This window comes from Aspergillus vadensis (genome assembly GCF_003184925.1).
Source record: "Aspergillus vadensis CBS 113365 unplaced genomic scaffold BO88scaffold_13, whole genome shotgun sequence".
NCBI lineage: Eukaryota > Fungi > Ascomycota > Eurotiomycetes > Eurotiales > Aspergillaceae > Aspergillus > Aspergillus vadensis.
This window is the reverse complement of record NW_020292051.1, coordinates 441691-466653: the sequence shown is the minus strand read 5'-3', so window position 1 is coordinate 466653 and position 24963 is coordinate 441691. Positions and strand designations below refer to the sequence as shown.

General features: G+C 51.7%; 11 protein-coding genes across 11 annotated transcripts; 5 read left to right on the top strand and 6 right to left on the bottom strand.

Annotated features, from left to right (window-relative positions):
* Positions 1 to 185: 185 nt before the first annotated feature.
* On the bottom strand, positions 186 to 1591 carry BO88DRAFT_59529 (uncharacterized protein). Its single transcript, XM_025712995.1, has one exon. It carries the CDS (start codon positions 1307 to 1309, stop codon positions 305 to 307), a length of 1005 nt encoding a protein of 334 aa, XP_025562358.1. The 5' UTR covers positions 1310 to 1591; the 3' UTR covers positions 186 to 304.
* A 1775-nt stretch (positions 1592 to 3366) lies between these two features.
* On the top strand, positions 3367 to 4133 carry BO88DRAFT_405422 (uncharacterized protein). The gene has a single exon (XM_025706872.1). The coding sequence runs from the start codon at positions 3450 to 3452 to the stop codon at positions 3780 to 3782; it is 333 nt and encodes a 110-aa protein (XP_025562357.1). The 5' UTR covers positions 3367 to 3449; the 3' UTR covers positions 3783 to 4133.
* A 2537-nt stretch (positions 4134 to 6670) lies between these two features.
* On the bottom strand, positions 6671 to 7519 carry BO88DRAFT_341794 (SDR family NAD(P)-dependent oxidoreductase; the record flags this gene model as incomplete). The annotated part of the gene is made up of 2 exons (XM_025703113.1): positions 6671 to 6990; positions 7048 to 7519. The coding sequence occupies 2 exons, from the start codon at positions 7517 to 7519 to the stop codon at positions 6671 to 6673; spliced, it is 792 nt and encodes a 263-aa protein (XP_025562356.1).
* A 494-nt stretch (positions 7520 to 8013) lies between these two features.
* Positions 8014 to 8704, top strand: BO88DRAFT_405420 (uncharacterized protein). The gene has a single exon (XM_025706871.1). The coding sequence runs from the start codon at positions 8439 to 8441 to the stop codon at positions 8685 to 8687; it is 249 nt and encodes an 82-aa protein (XP_025562355.1). The 5' UTR covers positions 8014 to 8438; the 3' UTR covers positions 8688 to 8704.
* Positions 8705 to 8763: 59 nt separating this feature from the next.
* BO88DRAFT_389715 (putative GABA permease) lies at positions 8764 to 10589 on the top strand (the record flags this gene model as incomplete). Its single annotated transcript, XM_025704931.1, has 5 exons — positions 8764 to 8851; positions 8898 to 8958; positions 9011 to 9243; positions 9306 to 10148; positions 10216 to 10589. 5 exons carry the CDS (start codon positions 8764 to 8766, stop codon positions 10587 to 10589), a joined length of 1599 nt encoding a protein of 532 aa, XP_025562354.1.
* A 157-nt stretch (positions 10590 to 10746) lies between these two features.
* On the bottom strand, positions 10747 to 12497 carry BO88DRAFT_59424 (agmatinase). The gene is made up of 8 exons (XM_025712993.1): positions 12064 to 12497; positions 11807 to 12001; positions 11600 to 11753; positions 11514 to 11537; positions 11434 to 11455; positions 11337 to 11379; positions 11038 to 11263; positions 10747 to 10970 (listed from the first exon to the last, which is right to left on the bottom strand). The coding sequence occupies exons 1-8, from the start codon at positions 12322 to 12324 to the stop codon at positions 10759 to 10761; spliced, it is 1137 nt and encodes a 378-aa protein (XP_025562353.1). The 5' UTR covers positions 12325 to 12497; the 3' UTR covers positions 10747 to 10758.
* A 266-nt stretch (positions 12498 to 12763) lies between these two features.
* Positions 12764 to 13796, top strand: BO88DRAFT_389708 (GAF domain-containing protein). The gene is made up of 4 exons (XM_025704930.1): positions 12764 to 12844; positions 12927 to 13036; positions 13199 to 13550; positions 13616 to 13796. The coding sequence occupies exons 1-4, from the start codon at positions 12842 to 12844 to the stop codon at positions 13724 to 13726; spliced, it is 576 nt and encodes a 191-aa protein (XP_025562352.1). The 5' UTR covers positions 12764 to 12841; the 3' UTR covers positions 13727 to 13796.
* A 391-nt stretch (positions 13797 to 14187) lies between these two features.
* Positions 14188 to 16746, bottom strand: BO88DRAFT_59465 (putative NAD+ kinase Utr1). The gene is made up of 3 exons (XM_025712994.1): positions 16516 to 16746; positions 14856 to 16363; positions 14188 to 14799 (listed from the first exon to the last, which is right to left on the bottom strand). Exons 2-3 carry the CDS (start codon positions 16321 to 16323, stop codon positions 14288 to 14290), a joined length of 1980 nt encoding a protein of 659 aa, XP_025562351.1. The 5' UTR covers positions 16324 to 16363; positions 16516 to 16746; the 3' UTR covers positions 14188 to 14287.
* A 1212-nt stretch (positions 16747 to 17958) lies between these two features.
* BO88DRAFT_341442 (putative exosome complex subunit Rrp46) lies at positions 17959 to 18799 on the bottom strand (the record flags this gene model as incomplete). The annotated part of the gene is made up of 2 exons (XM_025703102.1): positions 17959 to 18372; positions 18464 to 18799. 2 exons carry the CDS (start codon positions 18797 to 18799, stop codon positions 17959 to 17961), a joined length of 750 nt encoding a protein of 249 aa, XP_025562350.1.
* A 903-nt stretch (positions 18800 to 19702) lies between these two features.
* On the top strand, positions 19703 to 21074 carry BO88DRAFT_59320 (putative EF-hand calcium-binding domain protein). The gene is made up of 2 exons (XM_025712992.1): positions 19703 to 20153; positions 20217 to 21074. Exons 1-2 carry the CDS (start codon positions 20090 to 20092, stop codon positions 20942 to 20944), a joined length of 792 nt encoding a protein of 263 aa, XP_025562349.1. The 5' UTR covers positions 19703 to 20089; the 3' UTR covers positions 20945 to 21074.
* A 61-nt stretch (positions 21075 to 21135) lies between these two features.
* On the bottom strand, positions 21136 to 24673 carry BO88DRAFT_366789 (uncharacterized protein). Its single transcript, XM_025704054.1, has 9 exons — positions 24634 to 24673; positions 24547 to 24574; positions 24375 to 24471; positions 23901 to 24315; positions 22791 to 23048; positions 22525 to 22731; positions 22041 to 22460; positions 21649 to 22016; positions 21136 to 21572 (listed from the first exon to the last, which is right to left on the bottom strand). Exons 1-9 carry the CDS (start codon positions 24645 to 24647, stop codon positions 21205 to 21207), a joined length of 2175 nt encoding a protein of 724 aa, XP_025562348.1. The 5' UTR covers positions 24648 to 24673; the 3' UTR covers positions 21136 to 21204.
* Positions 24674 to 24963: the final 290 nt, after the last annotated feature.

Here is a 24963-nt window from a genome sequence, read left to right as displayed (position 1 = left end):
ATACAAAGATCCGGGAAAGCCCACGGATCAGCTGCGGGGTATAGTTGCATAATTTCATAATACATAGATGTGGTTTTATGGAAATGTGAAAAGAAGAAAAGAAAACAATTGGCACGAATGGCCTCGAAAGAGAGTCAAATCATATCATGCATTGAGCACACAATCGATGCTGTCCTGCAGGCCACCGATGGCACTCAATGTGACCCGGAGTCCGAAGTCCGAGGTCTGAGTCAGGTCCTAGTACATGACTGTGCTGACAACCAGATGCAAGAGGACGGTTGCCGCTGATGGCTGGACGACAGCTCTAGAAGCCTTTGAGAGGCTTCATGGCTTTCTGTCGGTTCCGTTCGGTCTCCCGAGCAATGAGCCTGTCCACCATATCTGGGGCCGGCCCAGAGTGCTCTCGAGAGGAAAAGTCGGAGGAGCTAGAGGGGCCCGAGGTCAGATAGCCACCGGCCTCTTCCAGCGCCAGCGGGGTTACCGGGCCAGGGCTGCGAAGAGGGTCCAGTCGCGGAGCGGATGGTCCCGGCGATAAGGTTCCAGGAGTCTTGGGCAGGGCAGCCCCATCCACAAAGTCTCGATACTGCCACATACCATCACGGGAGCCCGAAGACGTGCGATACCCGTGCTGTCGAGGCTGGCGTGGTGAAGAAGGCTGTGCTTGAGTGCTGCCTGAAGACTGATAGACTGCAGGATGGAATCGCGGCAAGCTTCCCAAGTGGAAGGCCGGCATGGACTTGGAGGTGCTTTGGCCCTGCGAGCGAGAGGGCTGCGGGGAGGAGGGGCGGCCAGCTGGAGACATGGCGGGGGAGATGGCGGACGGGTAGAAAGTTGAGCTGTCAGAACGCATTCTGGACGAGGGTGAACGATGAGGATGGTGATGACCAGGTCGACTGGTCTTGCGATGGATTTCCCTTTCTCGCTGCCCCTCGGGGGTATGGTCACGGTGAGCAAAATAATAGCCTTTATCAAAACGCCCTGTTAGAGGGGTGACGGGAAAGTCTTTATCGCGGAGGGTGGGAGACGGCTTGGGGATGGGAATGGGCCGGGAGGTTGACTGGGTGAGAGTGAGGGTCTCGAGGGAGTCTGATGTGTCTGAGGTCGACGAGTCGGGGGAAGGCGGGTTATATGTAGATGAGGTTGCGGTTAACTCCTGGAGCGATGACAGCGAAACTCGGGTGGGGTGACCGTGTCTGGCAATGAGACTTTCTAACTGGTCTCGGGCACAGAAGCTCGACGGCCGATAGGAGGGCGACCAGGAGGAGGAAGAGAGATTGGCTAGTGGCAGCACGCGATCAGCATGAATCATTGGGAATGTGCAGAGGTAGATGCCACACGTGTCAGGTGGGGATCAGTTTTTTGGATCAGTGCCAACAACTGAAACCGCAACAGCAAAGCAAGACTTTGACCAGGCAAAGAAGGCTAAAAAGTAAGAAGAATGCAGAGGGGCCAATCAGGATGTTGACGTTGGGAGGAGGGCAGGGTGAGATCTGCCTGAGAGGAGTGGGGAAGGCAAAGAGGCATGGTTGGACGGAAGGTTTAATGGAGGGGGGAAGGCAGATGAACTGGGTGATTGCAGAAGGAGAGGAGACTTGAGACTTACTGCTGAGCAATGGCGGAGAGTGGCAGGAACTGTGTGAGGAAGGATACAGGGAAGGCGAGGAGAATGAGGCGGACGGAGAAGAAGAGGGTGGAGAGGTAGCCATTGACGGGAGGGGGGGTTCCCTTTCCCTTATGAATGATTATTTTTTTTTTTTTCTCTCTTTCTCTGTCTTTCCTTTTGCTTTGTCTGTTGGCCCTTGTTTTTTTTTGTTACCCTCTTTTTTCAGGTCCCCAGTTGTCAGCACCGTAAGTGGATAAGCCGGATGGGACGATGCCAATCCAGGCACCCCCGGATGACTTCCAGTTCTCCCTGACAGTGACAGGTACAACTGTGTCTCTCCTCCGCGGATGCCGCCGTCGCCGTGATACTATGACTCAGGGGAAAAATCATGCAACTCCCCTCTTTCGGTCTTGCCTCACTCTTGATACTGCCGTCTTTAACCTCTCTCTTTTTTTGTCCCTTTTCTCCTCTGTTTTGATCCCGAACTCTACTTTGTCCTGAGCCAAATTTCTGTTTTTTTCTTTTCTCCTCCAGACTAAGAAATTCTAATGGATCGTCAGCTTGCGGGGAAACTCAAAACCGTCACAAACAGCAGCCGAACCCATGGCGTCATGGCGGGAGACGCGGGATCCAAAGCCTGGAGAGAGAGGGGCAAAGCGGAGCTCCCACGGTACGGTACGGTATGGTTACCGCTCATCCGGGCTCCACTCCACTCTGCTGCAACAAGAGAAAAGAAAAAAGAAAAGATGCCAAAAGTGTAGATGTAAGAGGGTGACGATCTGAGGTGATAGTACGTTGGGGAGGCAAAAAGAAGAAGAAAAGAGAGGAGAAACCATCCACTCACATAGAAGCAGCCTCCTTCTCACCACACCCTCCAAACTGCAATGTTGTCTCTATAGGCCGCACAGACAATCAAGACGAGTGTCGACTATCGTATTCCACGACGGGAAGGAGGGGTGATTGGTTCCTGAGGAACCGACGGGCACTAGTCGTGATCGGGGCTAGTAAGTACGTACTAGTAACTTACCGCCAGTGGGAGGGAAAGCGGTCACGCTGATGGGAGGAGGAGAAAACAGCAAGAGAACGAGGAATGAAACCTAGCCAAACAAGGCAAGAATGCAGACGGTGACAATGATATAGCAAGATAATGATTATCCGGCAGGTCACGTTGCAAGGTTAATGGAAGGAGTCCAAGGCAGGTAAATGCCAGCGAGTGGATGGTTTAACCAGCACGTTCTTGGCAGGTCTGTTTGGAATCCAGTAGGAGACACCAAAGGAATTATGCCTTGGTCCTTGTCATGCAGATGGATGAACAGGGAGTAATGGATAGTTGCTAGTCTAGCTATGAGTAACCCCGTTCGAGAAGTGAACGATGTCACTCACCTATCAGCCGCCCCATAAAAAGAAAGGCGAGAAAAGAAAAGAAGAAGTAGAGGTAACTACTCCGTACACTCGGAGAAATAATAAGCAGATGGATTCGGACAAAGAATGAAGTTTGTACAACATCAAAAAAGACGACCGCCAGATATCATCTCCTCTCCTCTGGCATGGACTCTGTGGTTGTTTATATTCACCTCCAGGCTCCTCAGCAACACTTCCCTCCGCCTGATACCCCTGTTCAGCCGATGAAACCTGTTGTAACCACACGCGGGAAACTCGGGTGACCCGGCCGGCTACCATCGCAAAGGCACCATGGAGTCAGAGCACACTTCTACTATAACAATACGCTCGAGAATAACGGACAAAGCCAGGATCGCCTGGGCTTAGACGGAATCCGAGCGAGACACTCCCCCTCCCCCCAAGTGAGTCCATTGTTGCCCGGATTTTTCTGTCGAAGCTGGTGGGAATGAATACTGAACGGAGACTGGCTATCGGTCTGGAGGGGATGGCGACACTATCGAGACGCTATCAGGGATTAATTGCTGCTAGCTGGAGAAGAATACTATTGCTGCGAGTCATCCACCCAGTAGCGCGTTGTAACCCCAGACCCAAACGACTCTCTACGCACAGTCGATCTGCAGCTGCCGGTGTCACAGAGCGCCCTGGCCATCCCCCTTCGAACTGCGGAGAGCAGAAACTAGGGCTGGGAACTTTTTTCATCCTTCCAGTCCACCCCTTCGATCGGTCCAGGCCACAACAACCGAGAAAATTCAAACATTGTCTAGATAGGACGGTCTAGGATGGTCTACCCACCATGCTGTTTAGCATCAACACTTGTCGATTTAGTGCCATTCAAGATGGCTGAAAACCATCACAAAGAATGTGAGAGGGCGAGAGCGTCATTCACGCCGTGCTGAGCGATCAGACGACTACCTCTAGTCTCCCCTCCATCACACTCGCTCGACCAAATGCCCCGCCCCAAAATTTTACCAGCGACACGTCTGGATTCATGATCGGATCTGCCTGGCTACTTGGGGTCTACTTTGCATTGACCTTTTCGCTTTGTGATTTCGGCCGTTTCAGGATCCAATGATGTTGGGTGGAACTCGATTCCCAGAGTGGCAAACGCGGTGTTCCTAAGGCAGGGAAACAGCCGTGAAGATACTACAGTTCATGTGGGCTCCATTTGCTCTACAGGATATTATTTGCTAGCCAGTCTGTCTTTACAGTCTGCCCAATAATCTCTGTTGCCGTATACTTTCGTGTCCGGTCCGTGAAGGCTCATTGTCCCGCCCTGCCGGATAAACCCTCGATCCATGGCGCAGGCACCAGCAATAGATCTTACACCAGGATGTCCTGACGAAATTTATTTGCTCGCGGGTCTGGAGGGTAGGCTTCGTCAGACGCAACGTTGCCCCCCCGGCAGATCGACTCGAGCTGATTTGTCCGTTGCCCTCGAGCCAGCTACATATTTAGTTACAGACTGGTGGTGGTGACTGGGATGCAGATCAATCACGCGTCACAATGGCTGATTCAATCAATCAATAACCCCACCATCCACTGTGACTGGAATAACCCCTGCAGGGCTGACTACCTAGGCCGCGCTGGTGCTTCACCTCCTCTGTCACTTGTTGCTCGTCACACCTTCCCCTCTTCTCTTCTATTGCCTTTCTTGGATTTGGCATCAATTTTGGATGGGGGCTATGCTAGACAACGTGCGCGTCCAAGACAACGTATCCCGTGCTACGGTCGCCCCTCCCATCTATCGATATTAAAGTCATGTCCTGACTTGCTTATTGGTTAGCATTGACGTCAAAAGTCTGAAAAAGGAAGCTGGTCTTTATGAAACCGAAACACCTGGCGGCGTCCTAACGTCCTGAGCAAACGATGCCGGGTGCGACTTGGGGACGAACAGCCGTTGATACCAAACCCATCCCTATCTCCGAGCGTGGTCTGGATCCATGGCTGGGAATGTCCCTCCGACACTAGTATAGACTCCGACATAGCGGCATCCAACAGTGAGTGCAGAAGCTTTCATGGGAGCTGCCAGGGCCGAGTCTGTGCGTATGCAGCCGTAATGCATCTGTCCCGAGCAGGATCTGGAAGTTCAGTACATTGTGTGAGCGATTTACCATCACCTTATGAAACGGTATATTATGAATCCACTTGGTGGATTATCGCAAAGCCTCGTTGACTCATTCGAAAACGGCCCGGCCATGTATAGCCCCCAGACAAGGCCCGGGCATGATGTGGATGTCTTGGTCTGGATTCTTACAGTCAGAACCTAAATATGAGCATGCCAACTAGAACAGCCACACCTACGGGACACCTGACACCAACTCGGCTGTAGGCACACCACTCCAATTCCCGAACCAACATCTTCCGGATGCCCTGATTTCGAGCGAGGGTAGCGTCGGATACCACAAGCCACCTATCTTTGACCAATCACTGCTTCAATTTCGGACCCGATAGCTTTGCTTCGACCTGACTGCGCTTGGAATCGGCAGCTTTGGCGCTCAGACAATAATAGCTTGACTGAGCTACAGCCAATCAAACGATACGCGGCGGTGATGACCAGACATTATACGTCCGTGCTAGAGTACATACATGTAAAAAGACGACGATCACTCAACATACAGGTGGTCTTTAATCGAGGTGTGTGAATCATCTAGAGCTGATAGCATCCTCTCGGTTAATACTGAGGACATTGCTCCAAACCCTGACAAGCGATCCCGGTAAAACAACAATATATCGAAGCTGCCAAGTAATATCCCGACTCCTCAACAGCGGACAAAACTATCTAAGTCTCACTATGTCCGGAGTAGCAGCCTACAGCAACACAGCTCGGAGAACGTCCGCGCCATATCTGGACCGATGCGTGGAATACCGTATTTGTAATCGACGTCCAAAATGCTCGTTGCTCGGATATCCCATATACCCCGACCCTGTTGAAGGATATCCTTTGCAGGGACCTTTGCTCGATGTATTGAAATAAAACATGACTGGTCGCTGGTCGCGTATTACCCGGCTGGTGACCAACCAATACTACTACTACTACTACTACTACTACTACTACTACTACTACTACTACTACTACTACTACTACTACTACTACTACTACTACTACTACTAAGTACTAAGTACCTTGCCAGGATTTCTATATCCACGGGTAAGCCAATAATGTGTGTCTTTGGGGGTGGGGGAAATTCTTCTTTCCTTCTAGGTACACTTTGAGAAATATCTCTTTAGTAGCGGAGGACAAGATACAGTAGTCAATGTATCTTGCAAAACCACTACCGTGTCTCTTATTACCAAATCCAAACAAGTCAAAGTCCATTCCCACATACAACACCCACCAAGTAGTCTGTCTCATGGCCATGATTCAAAGTCTTGTCTGCATTATGGGAAAGCCATCTTCTCCGATATAACGTGAGGTGCCACATTGTCATTACCAATTGCCAATTCTCGATATGTTATTTAGCCTGTTAATGGGTGTTGGGATGAGGTTAGGGTTGTGGAGGAATAAGGGTATTGCCCTTAATGGAGACGGGGAGGGGAGATCCGGGCGAAGACTACTAACATTGTTTATTGATGTTTTGGTGAGATGGAGGGGTTAGTGGGAGTAAAGTATTTACATTGAAGAGAAAATATACAGTCGGCTAAAAGCTATCTATATAAGCCGCAGAATCAACCCAACACTCCCGACATTCCATGATCAATCGGGATACATGTCCCGTTGATGATCTCTGCACCAGGACCACACGAGATAGACAGACACAGCTCAGCAACGCGGGTGATATCGCACATCGGTGCTGCAGCAGCAGTCATGAGAGCAACGGCCTTGTCCTTTCCTTCCAGGTTGATGTTGGACATGAATGCATCCGTGATGTTCGTCTCCATGCCGCCCATCATCAGCGCATTGCATCGGATGCCCTTGTTGCCGTAGTAGGAAGCCGTGTTCTTGGTCAAGCCAACGAGGCCGTGCTTACTAGCGGTGTATGCGGCACCTGTCACTTGTCAGTCAATCTATCCAGACATCGGGAATCATTCGGTAGAAAACATACCCGCCATCCAACCCGCCTTTCCTGCAATGGAGACGATGTTGACGATACTTCCGTTGACAACCTCCTGGGCAAGCATATTCCGAACAGCCAATTTGCTCAGCAGAAAAGGCGCAGTCAGATTCACAGCCATGACCTTGTCCCACAGCTTCTCGTCCAGGTCACCGACAGCATCGAATTCATCCATGATTCCGGCATTGTTGATGAGGATATCGAGCTTCTGGAATTGCGCGACGATTTCGTCGAACAGGGCTTGCACCTCTGTCGCTGAGGTGATGTCTGTCTTGATGACCTTGAGTCTTGCGTCGCCGCTGGGTCCGGCAAGATCCAGCGACGTCTGACGAAGTCGCTCCTCGTTGACATCGCAGATGACCACGTTGGCTCCGGCGGCGAAGAACCGGGTAGCGATAGCTTTGCCTAGGCCCCCGGCACCACCGGTAACGAGGCAGGTTTTTCCGGTGAGGTTGATGGACATGGTGATTGTTGGGCTCTCAGTTCGATGCTCTTGTTGGTAATGGTCAGGGGACATCCATGCCCTTTATAGTCCGGGCCTTGACAGCCATATCCGCATGGTCTGACCGCTGGAACGCAGGCAACCGTTTCGCCTCGAGAGACTATTCTGTGGGTGCGTATAGGCAAGAGCGTAAGGGTTCGGATACTGTGCTGTGGTACGGGGCAACCGACCGGACCGTTTGTCGTATTTGCGTATTCGGCGGGTTGTGTGGGGTCAGGGGACCATGGGAAATGCCGCGGCTTTCTTATATAGACATGTCTGCCGCCGTATATTGCGTATTTCGTATAGGGTACGATTAATTAGCTGTAGGAGTGTATTTGCGGTTTGTGGCCACGAGTGACGCGTCGTTGATCCGTCGGATGCGAGAGTCGTTTTAAGTTTCTCATGCCGTCCCGGAATATATCATAAGGGGGCTCCGGTCCTCAGAGAGTGAGAAGCTCGTCAATAAGTTCAATCGCTCAAGTCTGCCTTAATGTTCTACCTGGACATTTCATAAACTTTCGATTGCGACTATAGGACATGGTTAACTGATCACTAACCTTCAATGGCATGGTTCTGATCAATCTGGACCCAAACTCATGGGCTGGTGAGTTGACATGTCTGGGGCATGGGAAGCGAAGGGCAGGACATACAATTGAAAAAGACAGAGGGAGAGAACAGAAAGACCGAAAGAGAGGATGAGGCTGAAGGGTCACATGTCCATATCTCGTCGTCCTTCCCTTTTCTTTACCAACATTCCCACCTGCAACTAAATTTGACTTCAAACTACATCCTCCAATCGACACAATGACATTCCGAAATTTCCCACGGCACAAATCCTTATTACTCACAGCCCATTATCCCAGTTGCATTCGATAAGCTTATCAACTCGGGATGGCTTATGACAAATCGACATGACTGGAGACAGCTGCTCGTGCTGTCTCATCTGTGGTCTCCCCAGCTTTTTCTGGGCAAATGTGCTCCACCGGCCATCGCGCAGACCTTCTCGATCTGGCAATGCTCGCTGTCGGCTTATCTTATCGCTACCCCGGCTATCGCTTCCCCGGTTCCTCGATGCCTGCAGAATGCATCTATGACCCTATCGCTCATGGTCCGAGGCGCTCATCCCCCTCCTGTAGCATGGCAATAAATACCCCAACTGGTGGCGGCGGCCACGGTGAACTCAATTGTAGACGTGTCTTTGTATTCCCAACCTTGCCCCAACAATGGCGATATCAGAAGATGAGATCCAGCCTGTGGGCCCTTCTACGACAGGAGAGGATGTTCGGCTGGAGCATTTGGGCTATGAGCAGGGTATGTCAGCCAAATTAGGCGTGTGGAATTGTGTTGACGTCCGTAGAGCTCAAACGGTCATTCGGCCTCCTGGGTATGATCGGCTTCAGTTTCAGCGTCGTCACCTCGTAAGTCATTCGCTGGGAGATATAGAGCATATCATGCTGACTCTGTCTCAAGATGGACCGCATTAAGTGGTGTCTTCATTGTTGGCGTCACGTCGGGAGGTCCCCCGGTTATGGTCTTCAGTTTCATCGGTGTCAGCCTTCTCACCTTAGCCGTCGCCATTCCCATGGCTGAAATGTGTTCGATGTATCCAGTGGCTGGAGGTCAATACTCGTGGGTGGCTGCCTTGGCTCCCCCAAAGATCTCCCGCCAATTATCATACATAACCGGATGGTTCATGCTGATAGGTATGACCCAACAACAATACACCCATTGTAAGCGCAGAGCGGGACTCACCAGAACCCCTTAGGACTGCTCGCCATGGGCGCAACCAACAACTCCATTGCCGCACAATTCGTACTCGGAATGGCGAATCTCGTCTTCCCATCCTACGAGATCCTGCGTTGGCAAACCGTCTTAGTAGCCTACCTCGTGGCGATCCTCGCTGCTGCCATCAACATCTGGGGCCCGCATCTACTAAACCGGATCTCCCGCTTCATTCTTATCTGGAACATCACCGCCTTCTTCATCACCGTCGTCGTCCTGCTCGCCACAAACGACCACAAGCAATCTGCATCATTTGTCTTTGTCGAATTCCAAAACTTCACCGGCTGGGACCGAGCCATGGCCGCCATCGTAGGCATCCTACAAGCCTGCTTCGGGATGTGCTGCTACGACGCCCCGTCCCACATGACCGAGGAGATGAAATCCGCCTCGAAACAAGCACCACAAGCCATCATAATGTCAGTTGTCCTCGGCGCCATCACCGGCTTTGCCTTCCTTCTAGTCCTCTGCTTCTGCATCGGTGATATCACCACCACTCAGAACTCCCCTACCGGAGTCCCCGTCATCCAGATCTTCTACGACTCCACCGGTAGCAAAGTAGCAGCCTGCTTCCTAGCCAGTATGATTGCCGTGATCGTCATTGTCGCAGGGAACAACATCCTCGCCGAGGGCTCTCGCTGCGTCTACGCCTTCGCCCGCGACAACGGTCTCCCGTTCAGCCAATTCCTCGCTAAAGTTGACAAAAAGCGTCAGGTTCCTATCAATGCAGTTTTACTCACATTGATCGTTCAGCTCGCCCTGGATGCAATTGACTTTGGCACCTCGACGGGCTTTGAGACCGTCATTGCTATTTCCACTGAGGGTTTCTGTACGTCTCCCCCATTTATCCCTCCTAAAGTCAAACAGAGAACAACCATTGCTAACAGCAAAAATAGATCTCTCCTACGCCATGGCCCTCGGAAGTCGTCTCCTAGGCTACGTAACCAACCACCGACGAACCCTTACAGGTCCATTCGCCCTCCCCACCTCAATGTCGATTAGTCTGAACGTGCTGGGCCTGTTGTTCCTGCTTTTCGCGTCCATCACGTTCAACTTCCCGGAGTCTTATCCGGTGACGAAGGACTCGATGAACTATACCAGTGCTGCGATTGGAGTAATTGGAGTGATTAGTGTGGCGACGTGGGTAGTGACAGGGCGGAAGCATTTCACTGGCCCAGGGGCGTGGGATGGAAATGGGGGTAGGGTTACGGAGGGGAAAGTGGTTGAGTTGAACGAGGAGAAGGAAGTTGAGATGGAGAAGAGGGGATGAAATGATATCATCCTCTGGTATGGTTTCTCTTGTATGTAGATTATGTGCAGAATATAAGTACGCGTTATACCCATTCATGTACATACAGACCTTATTATATGAACACTAGATGCATACTTACACAAGGATTCATAAAGAATACCTAATAACCTGGAAAAAACACAAGAGGTTACTCATCACCCCCAACCGGCCTCGCAACCATCAACGCCAACAATGAGTTAGCCACCTCTGCCGCCGCAAGCGTGGTCGTCTCCCCGGCTGTATCATATATCGGAGCTACTTCTACCACGTCCGCGCCGATAACAGGCATCCCTCGCAGCGCGTCAAGAATAGTCAGGAGTTCGCGCGTAGTGAATCCACCTGGTTCCGCAGTGCCGGTTGCTAGAAATTCTCATCAGCCTCTCTCTATTGTCCCCTCATAGTAAAGGGGAAGCTGGGGTGGATTTACCAGGTGCATAAGCCGGATCCAGCACATCAATATCAACGGAGATATAGACTCGGCTGTCCCCAACGCGGGATTTGATTTGTTCTACGAGGCCGGAGACTCCGAGTCGGTCGAGGTCACGGGCGGTGATGATTTCGAAGCCGCAGCGGAGGTCGTTGCGGATGTCGCCTTTGGGTCGGACTACGGGGGCGCGGATTCCGACGTGGATGGAGGTGTTGCGGATTAGGCCCTACTTGATTTTTAGTTTGTTGTTGGGGTGGGGGGAGGGTGAGGTAGGTGGTGAGGGATGGTTGGTTATGTACCTCTTCGTGGGCGAGGTGGAGGAACGTGCCGTGGTTGACGCCGCTGTATAGGGGTAGGTGTTAGTATGATGGGGTTTATTGGGGATGGCTGGCATACGCATAGTGGGAGACTCCACCGCCTGTATAGAACATTTGTTAGTTAGATATAACAGTAAAGCTGGGAGAGACTTGGCATACCGAGCACTTTGGGGTCCCATGTATCTGAAAACATTCTATTAGCGTTGTTATACATGTATATCACATGAGGGGTGGAATTCGCATACCGATATGGCTATCAAAATGAATCACGGAAACAGGACCCCAATTCTCATACGTCGACCGCAGCGCCGACAAGGTCGTAGTATGGTCTCCACCTAGGGTAATGATACGGGGGATTTGGCTCAGATGCGTGGAATTGGCGCGACGAGACGAGACGACCTATACACCCCGTCATTAATTGCGCACTAATCCTGAAATGTAATTTCGTATACCTTATGTGCCATATCAAGCTGCTTCAACGCCACGGTATTATCCAACCAGGTCAATGGGGCGTCGCCGCAGTCAACAAGCTTCGCCCAGCTGGCAAAGGCATTTTCTCCTGTGTAGATGCTCCACCCGCCGAGACGACGAGAGCCGAGTCGAATACCTTTGGGACCGAATCGAGCTCCGGGGCGAGCTGTGACGCCCTACGTATGTGTCTATTAGTTGCGATCGATGGCAAGGTGAAGGAAGAGGAGGGACGGCTAACAGTGTCGAAGGGAGCGCCGAGGAAAGCAATGTCATAGTTATTGGTGGTTGATTCATCATCCACGAAGCAATTGAGGTAGGGCAGATTGGCGAAAGTAGTCAGACCGGAGAATTGGCTACCAGTGACGATGTCAATGGGGTCTTCGTGAGCGAGTGGATACTGATGGGAGGGATTATGGATGGCTGCGCCAGGAGGGAAGACGATATCCCTAGCGTAGACTGGGATAACAAGTAGCGAAGCAGCTACAATGAGATAATACATGATGTCTATCTAACTGCCAGACAAAGACCAGTTGAGCAAGTATGGACGACCCATAGTGGAGAGAGAGAGAGAGCAGCGTGGATGACAGGACGATCCGAGGAAGTTATTATAGTTTGCTGCTAGTTGAAGCTAGCCAAGGGCAGTAGTTCTTATCGGAACTGGACCCAAAAAAGCAGTTGCATGCGATGGGGGAAAAAGCTCCACAGCTGCAGCCAAGCGAAAGGTCCAGCATGACAGGGTTTGAGACTTTATCATTGATTGATTGACTGACTGAGTTGTGATTTGATTATTCATGGATAATGGTTGTCTCTTATGGAACCGGGATGGGTGGATGGGTGGATGATGAATGGCGATGAGGGGACGGCGGATGACGATCGCAGAATCTCGTGCGGAGATGAGGAACCCCACTTTGATTTTTCGCATCGCTGCTTTGCTTTCCTTTCGCGTCATCCATCCACTCCCCCATTCTCAATCGACTTCATCGCTTAATTCGAAGACTGCATATTACCATATTACAATGGTATAGTTTGATAACCTCGTTTGCCATCTGTGGCAATTGATCCCTTGAATTAGATACTAGCATACACTAACACCCCCACCAGCCTCACGCAGACTCCTCTTACTTCGGCGCCGGCAATGGCTCCAAATCCGAAGTCTACACTCAGGTCCTAGAGCAAGCTCGTGGTTTGGTATACGACCAGCGCAATTGGGTACGACTTTCTCCTCCTATCCTAACCCCCCTATTCCCCCCCGTTTCCAAGTCACCAGCTAACCACTTACCCCCCACCACGAACAGGTCAGGTAAGAACACAACCTAAGCCCCAACTATCGCGCCCACTTTCACCCAAATCTAACCCTCTCCAACCCAACCCAACAGCAACTTCTCCAACGTCGCCTCCCTCCTCTGGCACGCCTACGCCGCTCTCCCCGCCCCCTCCTCCTCCGTCAACTGGGCCGGCTTCTACATCCGCCAGGACAAGTTCCCCGTCCTCGGCGGCGCACCACCCTCCGAAGAGGACAGCAACAAGAAGCCCGTCCTCCTTCTCGGTCCATTCCAGGGCCGTCCGGCATGCCAGGAGATTCGCTTCGGACGGGGCGTGTGTGGAACGGCGGCGGAGAAGCGCGAGACGGTCGTCGTGCCGGATGTGGAGAACTTCCCGGGGCATATTGCTTGCGATGCGAGCAGTCGGAGTGAAATTGTGGTGCCGATTTTGAGTAAGGGGGAGGTGAGTATCTTCTGAATATCTGGTGGTTTGTTGAGGAGGTGGATGGCTGATGTGGACGTGAGCAGACTGTTGCGATTATCGATATTGATTGTGCGGAGCCCAATGGGTTTGATGATGAGGATAAGAAGTATTTGGAGGAGTTGGCTGCGTTGTTGGCGGAGTGCTGTGATTGGTAATTACTACCTAGTAGTTTGGTGTGATGTGTCTATAGATTAGTCGTTATGGGTATGATAATTTTGGTATGGTTTTATGATATATAGATTAAGTAGGTTGAGTAATGATGGAAATGGTAATCATGATGGCTTGTATATTCCCAGTGCGAGGTTGCATGATCCTGGGTATTCTGTTCTTCAGTTTCTATCATCGCAACGAGTGTGCCAAATGTAACCGTCTAACGCCTGTGCATCGCTGGGGTCTCACCGACCCGAATGTGTCTTCCCAAGATAGTAAACCAAATATAGCGTCTAAGTCAAGGCCCGCTATGGCAACCAAACATGTATCCAAAAATGTCTATCAGGCGTCGCTGTATCCCAAATAAAGAAAACGAAAGTGTATGTGTGCCGCTGTTCCATGGAACGAGAAAAGGATGCGCGTGCGCCAACCAGGGTCGCCCGTGGAATAAACAATATAAAAGGTGTATCCGAAAGGACGGGAACAATAGAAGAAAACTTAAGCATTACCCCAGAAGAATGGGGTGGGTGAGAATGGGGAGGACGGCATCCGGAACAATGATCGGCTTAGGTGCTGAACATGCTCATTTGCCGCTTCAAAGGACTGATAGACCCTGCATCGCCGTCTTCGCTGACCCCCAAGCCACTGTCCGTGCCAGTTAACCCGGCATCGGTATCGATGTCCCACTCCGTGTCTTCGTCATCCTCGGTGGCTTCGAGGCCGGCATCGGAAGAGCTGTGCCAGCTCTTTTGTACGGCACCGCGTGTATTCCATCGCAGCGCTCGCTGAACGCTCTGGAACCACTCTCCGCTACCCGCCACGACGGTCGGGAAGGGGTATTGACTTGCTTCGACGGTAACATAGTCGCCTTGGCGCAGTTCCACACGACCCTTCCCATCGAACGAGCAGTACGCGGTCGACCGGGACCCGGCCGGAACGGCAATACGAAGGAGCAGGGTATCGGAGAGAACCATGGGACGGAAGGAAAGTGTATGGGGACAGATGGGGGTTAGAAGAATGCCGGGAATAGAGGGGTGAATCAAGGAACCGCCAGCGGAAAGAGAGTATGCCGTGGAACCTGGAACCACATGTCAGTCGGCGATCAAATCAGTCTGTTTTGCGCGTCACACGTACCGGTAGGAGTAGAGAAAATGCACCCGTCCGCTTGCACCACGGTGAGCAGATCATTGTCTGCGTACAATTCAAGGTTTGACACGTATGGTGACGGCCCGCGATCAATCACGAGCTCGTTCAACACCTCGAACTGTTCCCCTTCCTCCACGGCACCCGCCTCGGCGCCCTTGCTGCGGTCTTTACGGAAGACCGTACAGGTGAAGCGCATCCGCAGGTTCACTCGCATCCCTACATCACCCATGACTGCATTCAAGTGAGACATGTAATTCTCAAATTCGAAATTCGTCAGGAACCCTAAGCTCCCTAGGGAAAAGCAGAGGACCGGTGGGACAATGCGTTGGAAGAGCCAGGATGTGAAAAGCACGGTCCCGTCCCCTCCTAATGTGAGGACCAAATCGAATTTCTCAGGGGCTGTCCAGCAGAGATCCGGAGTCCAGTAGTGTAACATCTCCTCAAACCGGGGCTCCTTGTCCAGAAGCCCCTGTGCATTGAATCTTCGTGAGTTGCGAAGTTTAGCGTCTACGTAGACATTCACACCCAGATCGTTGCCGTAGCGAGGGGTGGAGAGAAGCCACTCCGCCAATTCGCGGGTCAGATGCACCAGACTGTTATCCCGCGCCTTGGTGACGATCATAACATTCTTGACAGCGCGTTTGATTGGTCTTCGCTGCAATTGCTTCGACACTTCTCGGACGCCTGTCGCTGTCTGTACCAGACGGGAGTGCGATAGCCACTCGTCGTCCGCAATCTCCTCCAATACTTTCTGGATATTGACGGCGTCATCGAAACGCTGATGGAAGAAGCATGGTGATTGCATGACCAACCGTGCTGTCGCGGGAGAACGGTCCAGGTAGGTGCCTAACTGGATATTGGACAGAGCTGCCGAGAGCATCTGTGACGAGGAATTGCTGGAGGTGCGCTCCGTTTCTTCCGACGAGGTAGGGTTCGTGTTCAGAAGCCCCAAAGAGGCCGCCAGCGGCATTTTTGAACTTTGGTGATTGCACATGGATGGTCGTGATGCGAGAGCTTTGAGAAGAGTTTGGCGGGGGATTGAATCGTTAGATAACGCGTTCCGATGATGGCCCGCTAGAGAGGCCGACTGCCGGCGTGGCAGGAAGGACGTCGTGAAAGCGGGAACAGCGGCGCCCTCACGAGGATGATCGGGTTTCTGGAGGGTGCTGGGACCCAGATTGGGAGTCTCGGGAGCCGAGTCGGCCGCGTGGATATCGTTTGTAGAGTGAGAGGGATCTATGTGCGAGGCATAATCGCGGAGGAGCGACGCTCCCACAGTGGCCGAGCGATGAGGAGGAGGAGGGCGCACCGGAGGAACTGATAGTGGTGGGGCCGCGGAGGAGGGCGGTGGTGGTGGTGATGAGGGCAATGATGTTGAGGAAGACGGCAGAGGGCCAGTTGCGGACGAGGAAGAAGGGTGGTTCATCGAGCCATGGTCTAGCGGGGAGGACGCCATGGACAGATATAGAAATATGACAGATTGTGTGATGCAGGAGCTGGTTGGTTCAGTCAGACGGGAACACAGAAGAGAGAATTAAAATAAAAAAAAAATGATGGGCATTCGATAGGTAATGATGGAATATGCTGGAGACGGAATGGAAAAACGCCGGGGGGGAAATAATAATAATAATAATGGGAAGTAACGAACTCGGATGTAACGGGGTTTGGGCGGGCGCCTTTCCAGTGTAATCCACTTCAAGGTTCATGGCGGCCTTGACCATTGGTCAGGCTAAACACCTTCCTCTGGTCGCATCCACTGGCATCGCAGTCTAGTCTGCTGGTCGAACTTCGATAGGCTTCCACATCCTTAATAATGAGAGTCAGAGCGGGTGACTGTCATCATTGAACCCGGGGAGATTATTCCAGCGGCGGGTGGCAGTTAACTCCGCAACAGACACTCCGCAGGCCTGAGAAACCATTGAATGTACGGTAAACTCACTACTACCCACTCAGTAAGCTGACCCAGATCCCTAAAGGCCATGGAACGCGCACCGAATAGAAGAAACAGTAGTAAAGTAGCTGTCGGAAATGACGTGGGCTATTCCGAGGCTGACGGAAAAAGTAATGTGGGAATTCTTGGTGAAGCGTACAGTAAGTCAATCAAGAAGGTAGGGGGGGGGAAGAGGATGGAGAGAGGATGCATCGTCAGTCCTACTGGAGTTACTTAGTTACTACTTACTTAGTTAGTCTAGTGTGTGTAAAGTATGTATGTAACTGCTCTTGCCCGTATTGTCATGATTATTTACCGGGTGAATTCACCCCTCCCTCCATCCCTTCCCTCTTCTTGTTCCACCCACCCCCATTGCCCGAAGAGGCCGATCACACATATCACAGACATTGAAGAAGAACCTTCCCTTTCCCAGGTGCAAGGGAGTGTCATACTGTGCAATGCACTTGCGACATCTGCTTGATCCATCAGATTCTTTCAGCTACTACTCTATTCCATTCAACTGTGCCGGTCGGCGCATGCCTCGGTCGCTCTCCTTTTCACTGGATGTCTTGTCTTCATAGATTACGAGCCATTACACGTTGGAGAACGCAGGGATGGGGTGGTCTTCATCCCACAGATCCCTGAACTTTTGCCAACTCCACACACATACTTCTTAATTAGCTCTCTAGAACTAGTATGGTCACTTTCTATTAATATCCGGTATATTGCAGCACTCCCCATGTGGCTGGAGCTGGGGGGTTCGCTTTGCCTTATCGCTGAGAATCAACTCTTCCGAGACATCTAATTAATGGAGGTGGTTGGCTCCTTTCACGCACGTCCCTCGCCGTGATCCTGTTAGATGGCTTGTCGGTTCCTGCGACATAACCCTCCCTGCCATCCCCTGTGTCCTTCTCTTAGCCTGCCTATCAGCCAGTAGAATATCATCGATGACAATCCTTCTACACTTGCCCAGAAAGTCTCGTTCATGCACATGGGTCCGCGTGCGATGAAAAGCTTCCTTCGTGTGCAAGGGGCATGTGTAAAAGCCACCTAAGAATACTGGCGATAGAAGGGACGACAATTCATGGGAGCGACCGCTCGCTGGCTGTAATCGCCCGTCGCGACTGAATTTACTTAGCTGCCGTGGTATCCGCGGGGTAATCAAGCAGCATCGATCTTCCAGGCGTAGTCGCGGTGGATCTGATCCTCAATAGACTCGCGCATGATCCCCTCCAGGGGCTGGCCATCTACATCCTCCGCCATGGCAATGTCTCCATCGGTGCCAACAGCCGGTGTGCCGTGACAGATTGCCAGCGCGCGCTGGTGGACCTTTTCCCACGTCTCAAAGTCAAAAGCCCCTGAGCTCTCATTCAGCAGCAGATGACCCTTGGATGAGAACGCCAGGGCATGGAGGGATTTGGCAGTGGCTGCCTGTGCGGTTGACGGCTCCCGGGTGATTTCACCTGATGCATCGACAGCCAGAACAGTCGCCGAGAAGGTCATGGATAGGGGGACAGCGGCCGATAGCAAGGCAAGAAGGGCGGTATGAAGCAGCGCGGGCAGAAGAGTCAGATACTGTTATAGAATTTAAGAGAATGAGTTAGCCGCCAAGCGACGCAAGCTGGACAGAGGTTGTCCAAGTCTCGCCAATCCACAAAATACGTACCGGTTCTCCTCTTCCTACACTCCCACCTCCGACGATGGCTAGCGTGACCACGACACCACGCCGAGGGTAGCCCCTCTCGCGCCCCAAGATCAACCTTCCAAGGACTCCCTTGATGATTCCCTCGACGTACCGTTCGCCAACACCAGCAGGCGCAGTGCCCGGCTTCACAAACACTTCCACGGTCGCTTCTTCGGGCTTCAAGGCATCCCGGCGTCCGGGAAGCTCGACGGGGGCATTGACAGAGCCCAGGATATTGGATCCAGTGGAGGGACACAGATAGGAAGCCGAGCCATCGGCGCGAGCAAGAGGGGTCAGAGTTGCAGTGGGCCCGACCATGATGACGCACAATGTATAGGAAAGGTTGGAAAGTATTTAGAAAGGAAAACAATGAATGAAGGAATGAATGAATGGGGAAGAGCTGGTTAGAGTATGGCAATTTGATGAGCAGAGGTGATAGTATTCTGGACCCCAAGAGCTTCCAACGTCGCCTTGGGAAATTTTTGGCCGCGGAGCCTGCCGAGTGCGGGCCAGCTTGTGATTGGTGGACCGCCTCCCTGCCCACTCTATACCTTAAGGTACTCTTACTACTTACTACTAGTACTCTGAAGTGAACCAATGTATACCTCCCTACTATGAATATGCATGAAAGGCTTTCGTGTAGTAGGTTATGTATCTCACTTTCTGAACTCGTATCTGGCATGTGTGGCAGATTGAATAATTCGGGTTGTTCCATCAAACCACCCTTGATCCCGCATGGCAGCAATACAACTTTGATAACCCATCTACATCCGGCAATGCTACCACTTTTACTATCAACGAGATTGAATAGAATGCTGACATATTCAAAGTGAGCAATATTAGGGACAGACTCAACCCCCCATTCTCCAGAAGTTCTCTTGCTCTACGTTTATCAACGAGCTTGCTATTTGTATTTACGTTCAAGCCCCTCCGTCAGCCGGAAGGATTGCTTCGGATGCCGACTCGAAAGCCGGACCGTGTGCGACCGAGGGCTTTTCGGCCAAGGTTTCAAGTAGTGGCTGACTTTTGACACGCTTGGAGGATGCTATCGTGGCTTCGGTGATTAACCATTGCCGATGAATAGGATGTGAGGCAAGGGGCGGGATCAACGAATAACTTCCGTGTTGAACATTCCTTTTGCCTTTCTAATCGGGTATATCGCTGTTACACACCGATAGCATGCTCTCTGGTAAGTTGAGTACTGCTGTTCCGACAGGGGTAGCCCGAACCGCAGGCCAGAATCACAGGCCACGAGAGTACAAAAAGTAACTTCTCCGGTATTGCCCCCGCAGTGGATCTGGGATCATCTCTTCGCCGGGGCACTGACTGTATCCATGATGATGGTAACATATTCCAAGGATTGGAAGCCGAGACCATATAACCCGACCTCACAAAGATAGATACTCCGGGTCCGACAGTACCAGGGGTGGCATTTAGCATCAGCATGCCTTGCTTTAAAAGCTTGCGGTGCCCATCGGGCCTTGCTATGCTGGCATCTGCACCTGTAGTGGGGGCGGTCTTTTTACCAACGCTGCATGTTATTCCTCCTTGGATTTCATCTTCTCACATCTCCTCCTCGAAGCATTGTCTCTAGGAAATCCTGCAATCATGCCACGAATACTCTGCCTCCATGGGAAAGGCACCAGTGGTGCTATCTTCAAGTCCCAAACGTGTTGGTTCTGCGACCACTCCTCAGTTTAGTCACCTCTCAACTGACTTGGCTCGTTCTCGTTAGCTGCGCTGCGCGCTCGATTATCTGACCTACAAATCGACTTTGAATTCGTCGATGGGTTCTACTCCTCCGATCCGGCTCCAGGGATCGACCTCTTCTACCCACCCCCTTACTACTCCTTTTGGGAGCAAGACAACATCGAAGCCGTCTTCCACAGTCGCGACTGGCTCCTGAACTACATAAGAACCAATGGCCCGTACGATGCCCTCATGATGTTTTCGCAGGGATGCGCCGTCGGATCAGCCACCGCCCTCCTTCATTTGCTCGAAGAGCCAAATCAGCCCTTGCCCTTCAAAGCTGCCATCTTCATCTGCGCGGGAGTGCCACTCCGCGTGTTGGAAAAGGTGGGGTATAAGATCGCCCCTGAGGTCTGGGACAAGGATATTGTGACTCGGAAGGCACTGGCAGCACAGGCGGACTCTTCAGCGATCTTGTCGCAGGGCTCCATGCGTTGGCAGGGGGAAAAGGGGATTAGTGCGTCTGAAGCGGATATCCGGAAGGAAATTGCGCCTTCGAACGTCCGGATTGATATCCCGACGGTGCATATATACGGTGACAAGGACCCACGATGGTCTGCCGGCATTCAGTTATCCCAGACGTGTAATGCAACCAAGAGGAGAATGTATAATCATGGCGGAGGGCACGAAGTCCCTCGTACGAATGAGGTGACTACCGGTATGGCCGAGTTGGTGAGATGGGTACTGCGTGAGGCCGCGGTGATTGATGAGTAAACCACCTGCGCCAACTGTCGAGAATTCCCTTCCGATGACCGCTTTTCCATATAAACTGCTATAGATTCTCTCCTAATTTATCTGAATACACTGTCTTGCGTCCGGCAACGTGTGGGCCAATATATGGGGAGTATAGATGTCTAAACAGCAACAGGCGCATGCGAAATAATTTTCCGTAATGAAGTACTCGGCCTAGCAATTGAATGCTCTTATGCATACTGCATTCTTTCTTTCTTTGGAAATTCCCATTTCTTTACTATTCATACCTGATTGACCGAGTCGTCCAAGTTTCCGGAGTGTTGCTCGGTCTCGTGATCATAGACCCAGTTTGTCTTCGCTTGAGGATCGAAGCGGACTTGGTCTTTCTTCCACATCAGTGCGACCCCGAACAGCTGGACCACGCCGCAAGCCCCCACTGCGTACATCTGACGATTATAGCCATGTGCGTACGCAGTCCGGATTGCTTGCTGTACCCCCATCGGCAACCGGGTGAGGTGATTGGGGTCTGCAGCAGCCTCAGCGGGCGCGAGATGCCCCTTGACATAACTGGTCAAGATGCTATTAACAATAGCGATGCCTAATGAGGCACCCAACATGCGTGCCTGGAGGGTCAAGCCCATGACAATGGCTGAAAGGATGTCAGTTGGTATAGGTCGACACATGGAGCATAAGTACTGGATCCCCTTGTAATGTATCGGACTGACCTTGTTCACGATGTCTGACCACCAAGGGAACCGCCATGTATAGGGCCGCGATGGATGTCCCGGTGCCTAGACCAGTCACAACCATGTATCCATACTCACCCGGCCAGGCGTTCACGGTGGGAGGCACGGAAGACAGTAGGAAGGCCCCCACTATCTGTAGCACGGACCCAGCTAGCGTCAGATGCACAAACGGGGTTCTCAAGCGACCGGCGAGGACGCTGCAGAATAATGCCCCCGCTGGCGATCCCACCCCAAAGGCAAGGACTCTGAGACCCGCTTGTATGGGAGTGAAGTTATTAACCGTCTGGAATTTTTGGGGGAGCTCGATGTATAGTATAGTGATTGCAGGCCCGGTCGAAAAGAAGCCACTGCGCGACCGTCAGAGCTTCCACGTCCATGTTTGGCAACTACTACTAGATGGGCCATTACGGAGAGGGGAAGTAGCCACTAACATGATGATTCCCAACACCACCCTGTTTCTGAACAACCGCCATGGCAGCATTGGCTCCATCTGCACATGCTTCCGGCCACTGAGGATCCACTCCCACGTCAGAAAGGCCGCCAGAAGGACACCCGAACCGGTCAAACACCCGACAATGATCCCCGATGACCAGGCATAGCGAACGTTGGCTTCCTCCAGGGCGGCCACTAACAGCAGGGAAAATCCCAGAAGGAGCAGATATCCTAACAGGTCCGCCTGGGTTAGGAATTGATGCAATTTGCTCTGCGCAGAACGAGTTGCCAATCCTCGAGGAAAGTTCCTCGGAAAGGACAGGCAGAGCATAATCCACGCCCATCCTCCTGCAGGCACGCTAGAGACAATAATTAGGAATAGAGCGACACAACAGGAAGGAGTCTAGTTTGCAATGATCTCACTTGAAGAGAAAAACCCAGCGCCACGAGCTGGAGCTGCTAATGCCACCTCCGATCAGCGATCCTAAGATAAGGGCGAAAGTCAGCACGCCGGACCCCACGGCACTGGCAACCTCAAATCTGTTCGGAGGCACAATGCGCAGTAGCGTATATAGTCCAAGCGCGAAAAGCCCGGAGCCACCGATCCCTTGAAAAGCGCGGCAGATAATGCTTTGGTCTTGTCAGCAAGGTTCGATGCCCTCGAATCAAGATCGCCAAAGCCGGCTTACAGTTGGTTGATGCTTTGGGCGGCACCACAGCCCCCGGAAAAAGCAATGAATAGGAGCAGACAGCTCAACAAGGTTGGCTTAGCACCAAAAGCAACCCCACATTTAGCCCAAGGGGCGAGAAACCCCGTGAAGGTTAGAAGGTACGATGTGATGACCCAGCTGCTTTGATTGCCGCCTTCAAGGTGTTCGTTGATGGTGACAAGCGACGTGCTGATGACTGTAATCTCAGCGGTGGCTAAGAAGAGACTCAGCGCGACACTAGTTATCGCGCGATAATCTGACTTAGCATGCATTCGGCCAATTTTCGGTCGGAGAGACGATTGCGCCCGCTTACCTGATCCCTACAATCCATAGTCGAAGCCCTTGCAAATGATCTGGTGAACCAATCTGTGTCTGAGGCTCAGGTACCGACTGATTGGTATTGTCTTCGTGAGTAGCTTTGGGCCTTGACGATAATGATTCTGGGGTCACTGCTGGTAGATCTATCAACTCGGTTCTCGAGCCATGCAACTCAAAACTGCCCATGGTTCGGAGTTCGGAGTGAAGAGAGCCCCACTCAATCGACTAGAGAGACGCCAAAGCTGATCTGTCTTGATGCGATCAATAGTGGCTATGTGTCTTGTCATACAGATTCATTTGTACCTTCGGCCCCAATGCAATTATTCCTCGAATCTCATCGATACAGGACTAGAGGAGATCCGCAGGACTGGCTTTCTTTTTCGGGATTTTCATACGGTAAACAACACCTTTGTAGCTATGTTCATTGACTTCAGCCACCAATACAATATGCATACCTCGGCTGCTCCCTAGCCGGCGGAACTACAGATTATGTGGTTAATCAAGGAACTAGGAGGTATTTGGGTGGTGTGGGGAACAAACACGAAAAACCCTTAAAGTTTGCTTTGTCAAATGTTATGAACTCCTACATTCCCGGCCCCATCGATTAACTACATTGTGTAGAGATCAACATAGCGCTGCCCTCTTGGGGGCACCCAAGTGCATCAATAAGTGGATGCCGTCTCAACTGCCCTGCGAATAATATTGACAGCTTGGGTCACATCCTCCATTGACCCTCCGCCGGGAACTTCGTGCCCTCGACCGTGAACATACACCCATCTCACCTCAGCCTTGCAGACACTATTTGACGTGGCTACCCGGCTGGCTGGATCGTCTTGTGAGCCCCAAATGTGGGCCGTTGGGATTGGAATAATGCCTTTGGTAGCTTCGAGATCAACAGTCATCACACGACCTTTCTGAAGAGCTTCATAATCAAGAGGGGGATGGGTGATTGAAAGGATAATTGCAAACTTGAATGGCATCTCAGCCCGAGGATCCTGCTTGGCAAGATGAATCAGGTACGTGAGGATCATCGTGCCTGCTTGGCTGAATGCGATGACCCCGTCATAGGGCCCCTCTTCAAGAAGGTACTCTTCCAAATAGTGATAAGCCGCAAACCCAGTTTGGGGATTGTGCTCATCGAAGTAGGCATACACTGGTTCATCCTTCAAAGCCACCGCGTCAATACCTGTGCCTCATGCATTTAGCCGACTAGTTCGCGAGGGGTCTGTTCTCCGGCTACGGTACCTGGCTGCATCTTGGAAGGAACGGTTCCTTCAACAAAATCATAGATGTGATTATCGCCCAGTTCATACCGAATGGCAGCCGTCTGGATCTCGAAAATCTTTGATGTTGAAGTGTATCGGTTAGTTCAGAAGATCGCATGAAGCTGATATCGCTATCTAGGGCCAATACTCACTCGAGAATTGGTACCCGCCCCATGTAGACTATCGAGAGGTCAGCATCAAAAAAGAAAAGTTGACAGCAGATTCCACAGCAACTTTACCAGAGAATGCGCATTCTGAATGGTCTAAGACAATGTAAATAATGTTGACGGTTCTTACCTTCAGCAACTGGACTGGCACATCCATTTATCCCCGCGGGTTTGGGTGTCTGGCATTCTACGGAGGGTTACACACATTCCTCTGTGAGCAAGATTTCAGACTAACACTTAGCTGCATGAACCTAGTACTCCTATCATATTTTAGGACCTGACAAGTTCCAATAATGTTCCTTCAACAAATTGCTTTTGATGAATGGTCTTCAGGCTATGCAGGAATGCACGGCCATTTGTCAGACCTCACGGGCACACTGACAGACAGGCTTCCAGCCAAGA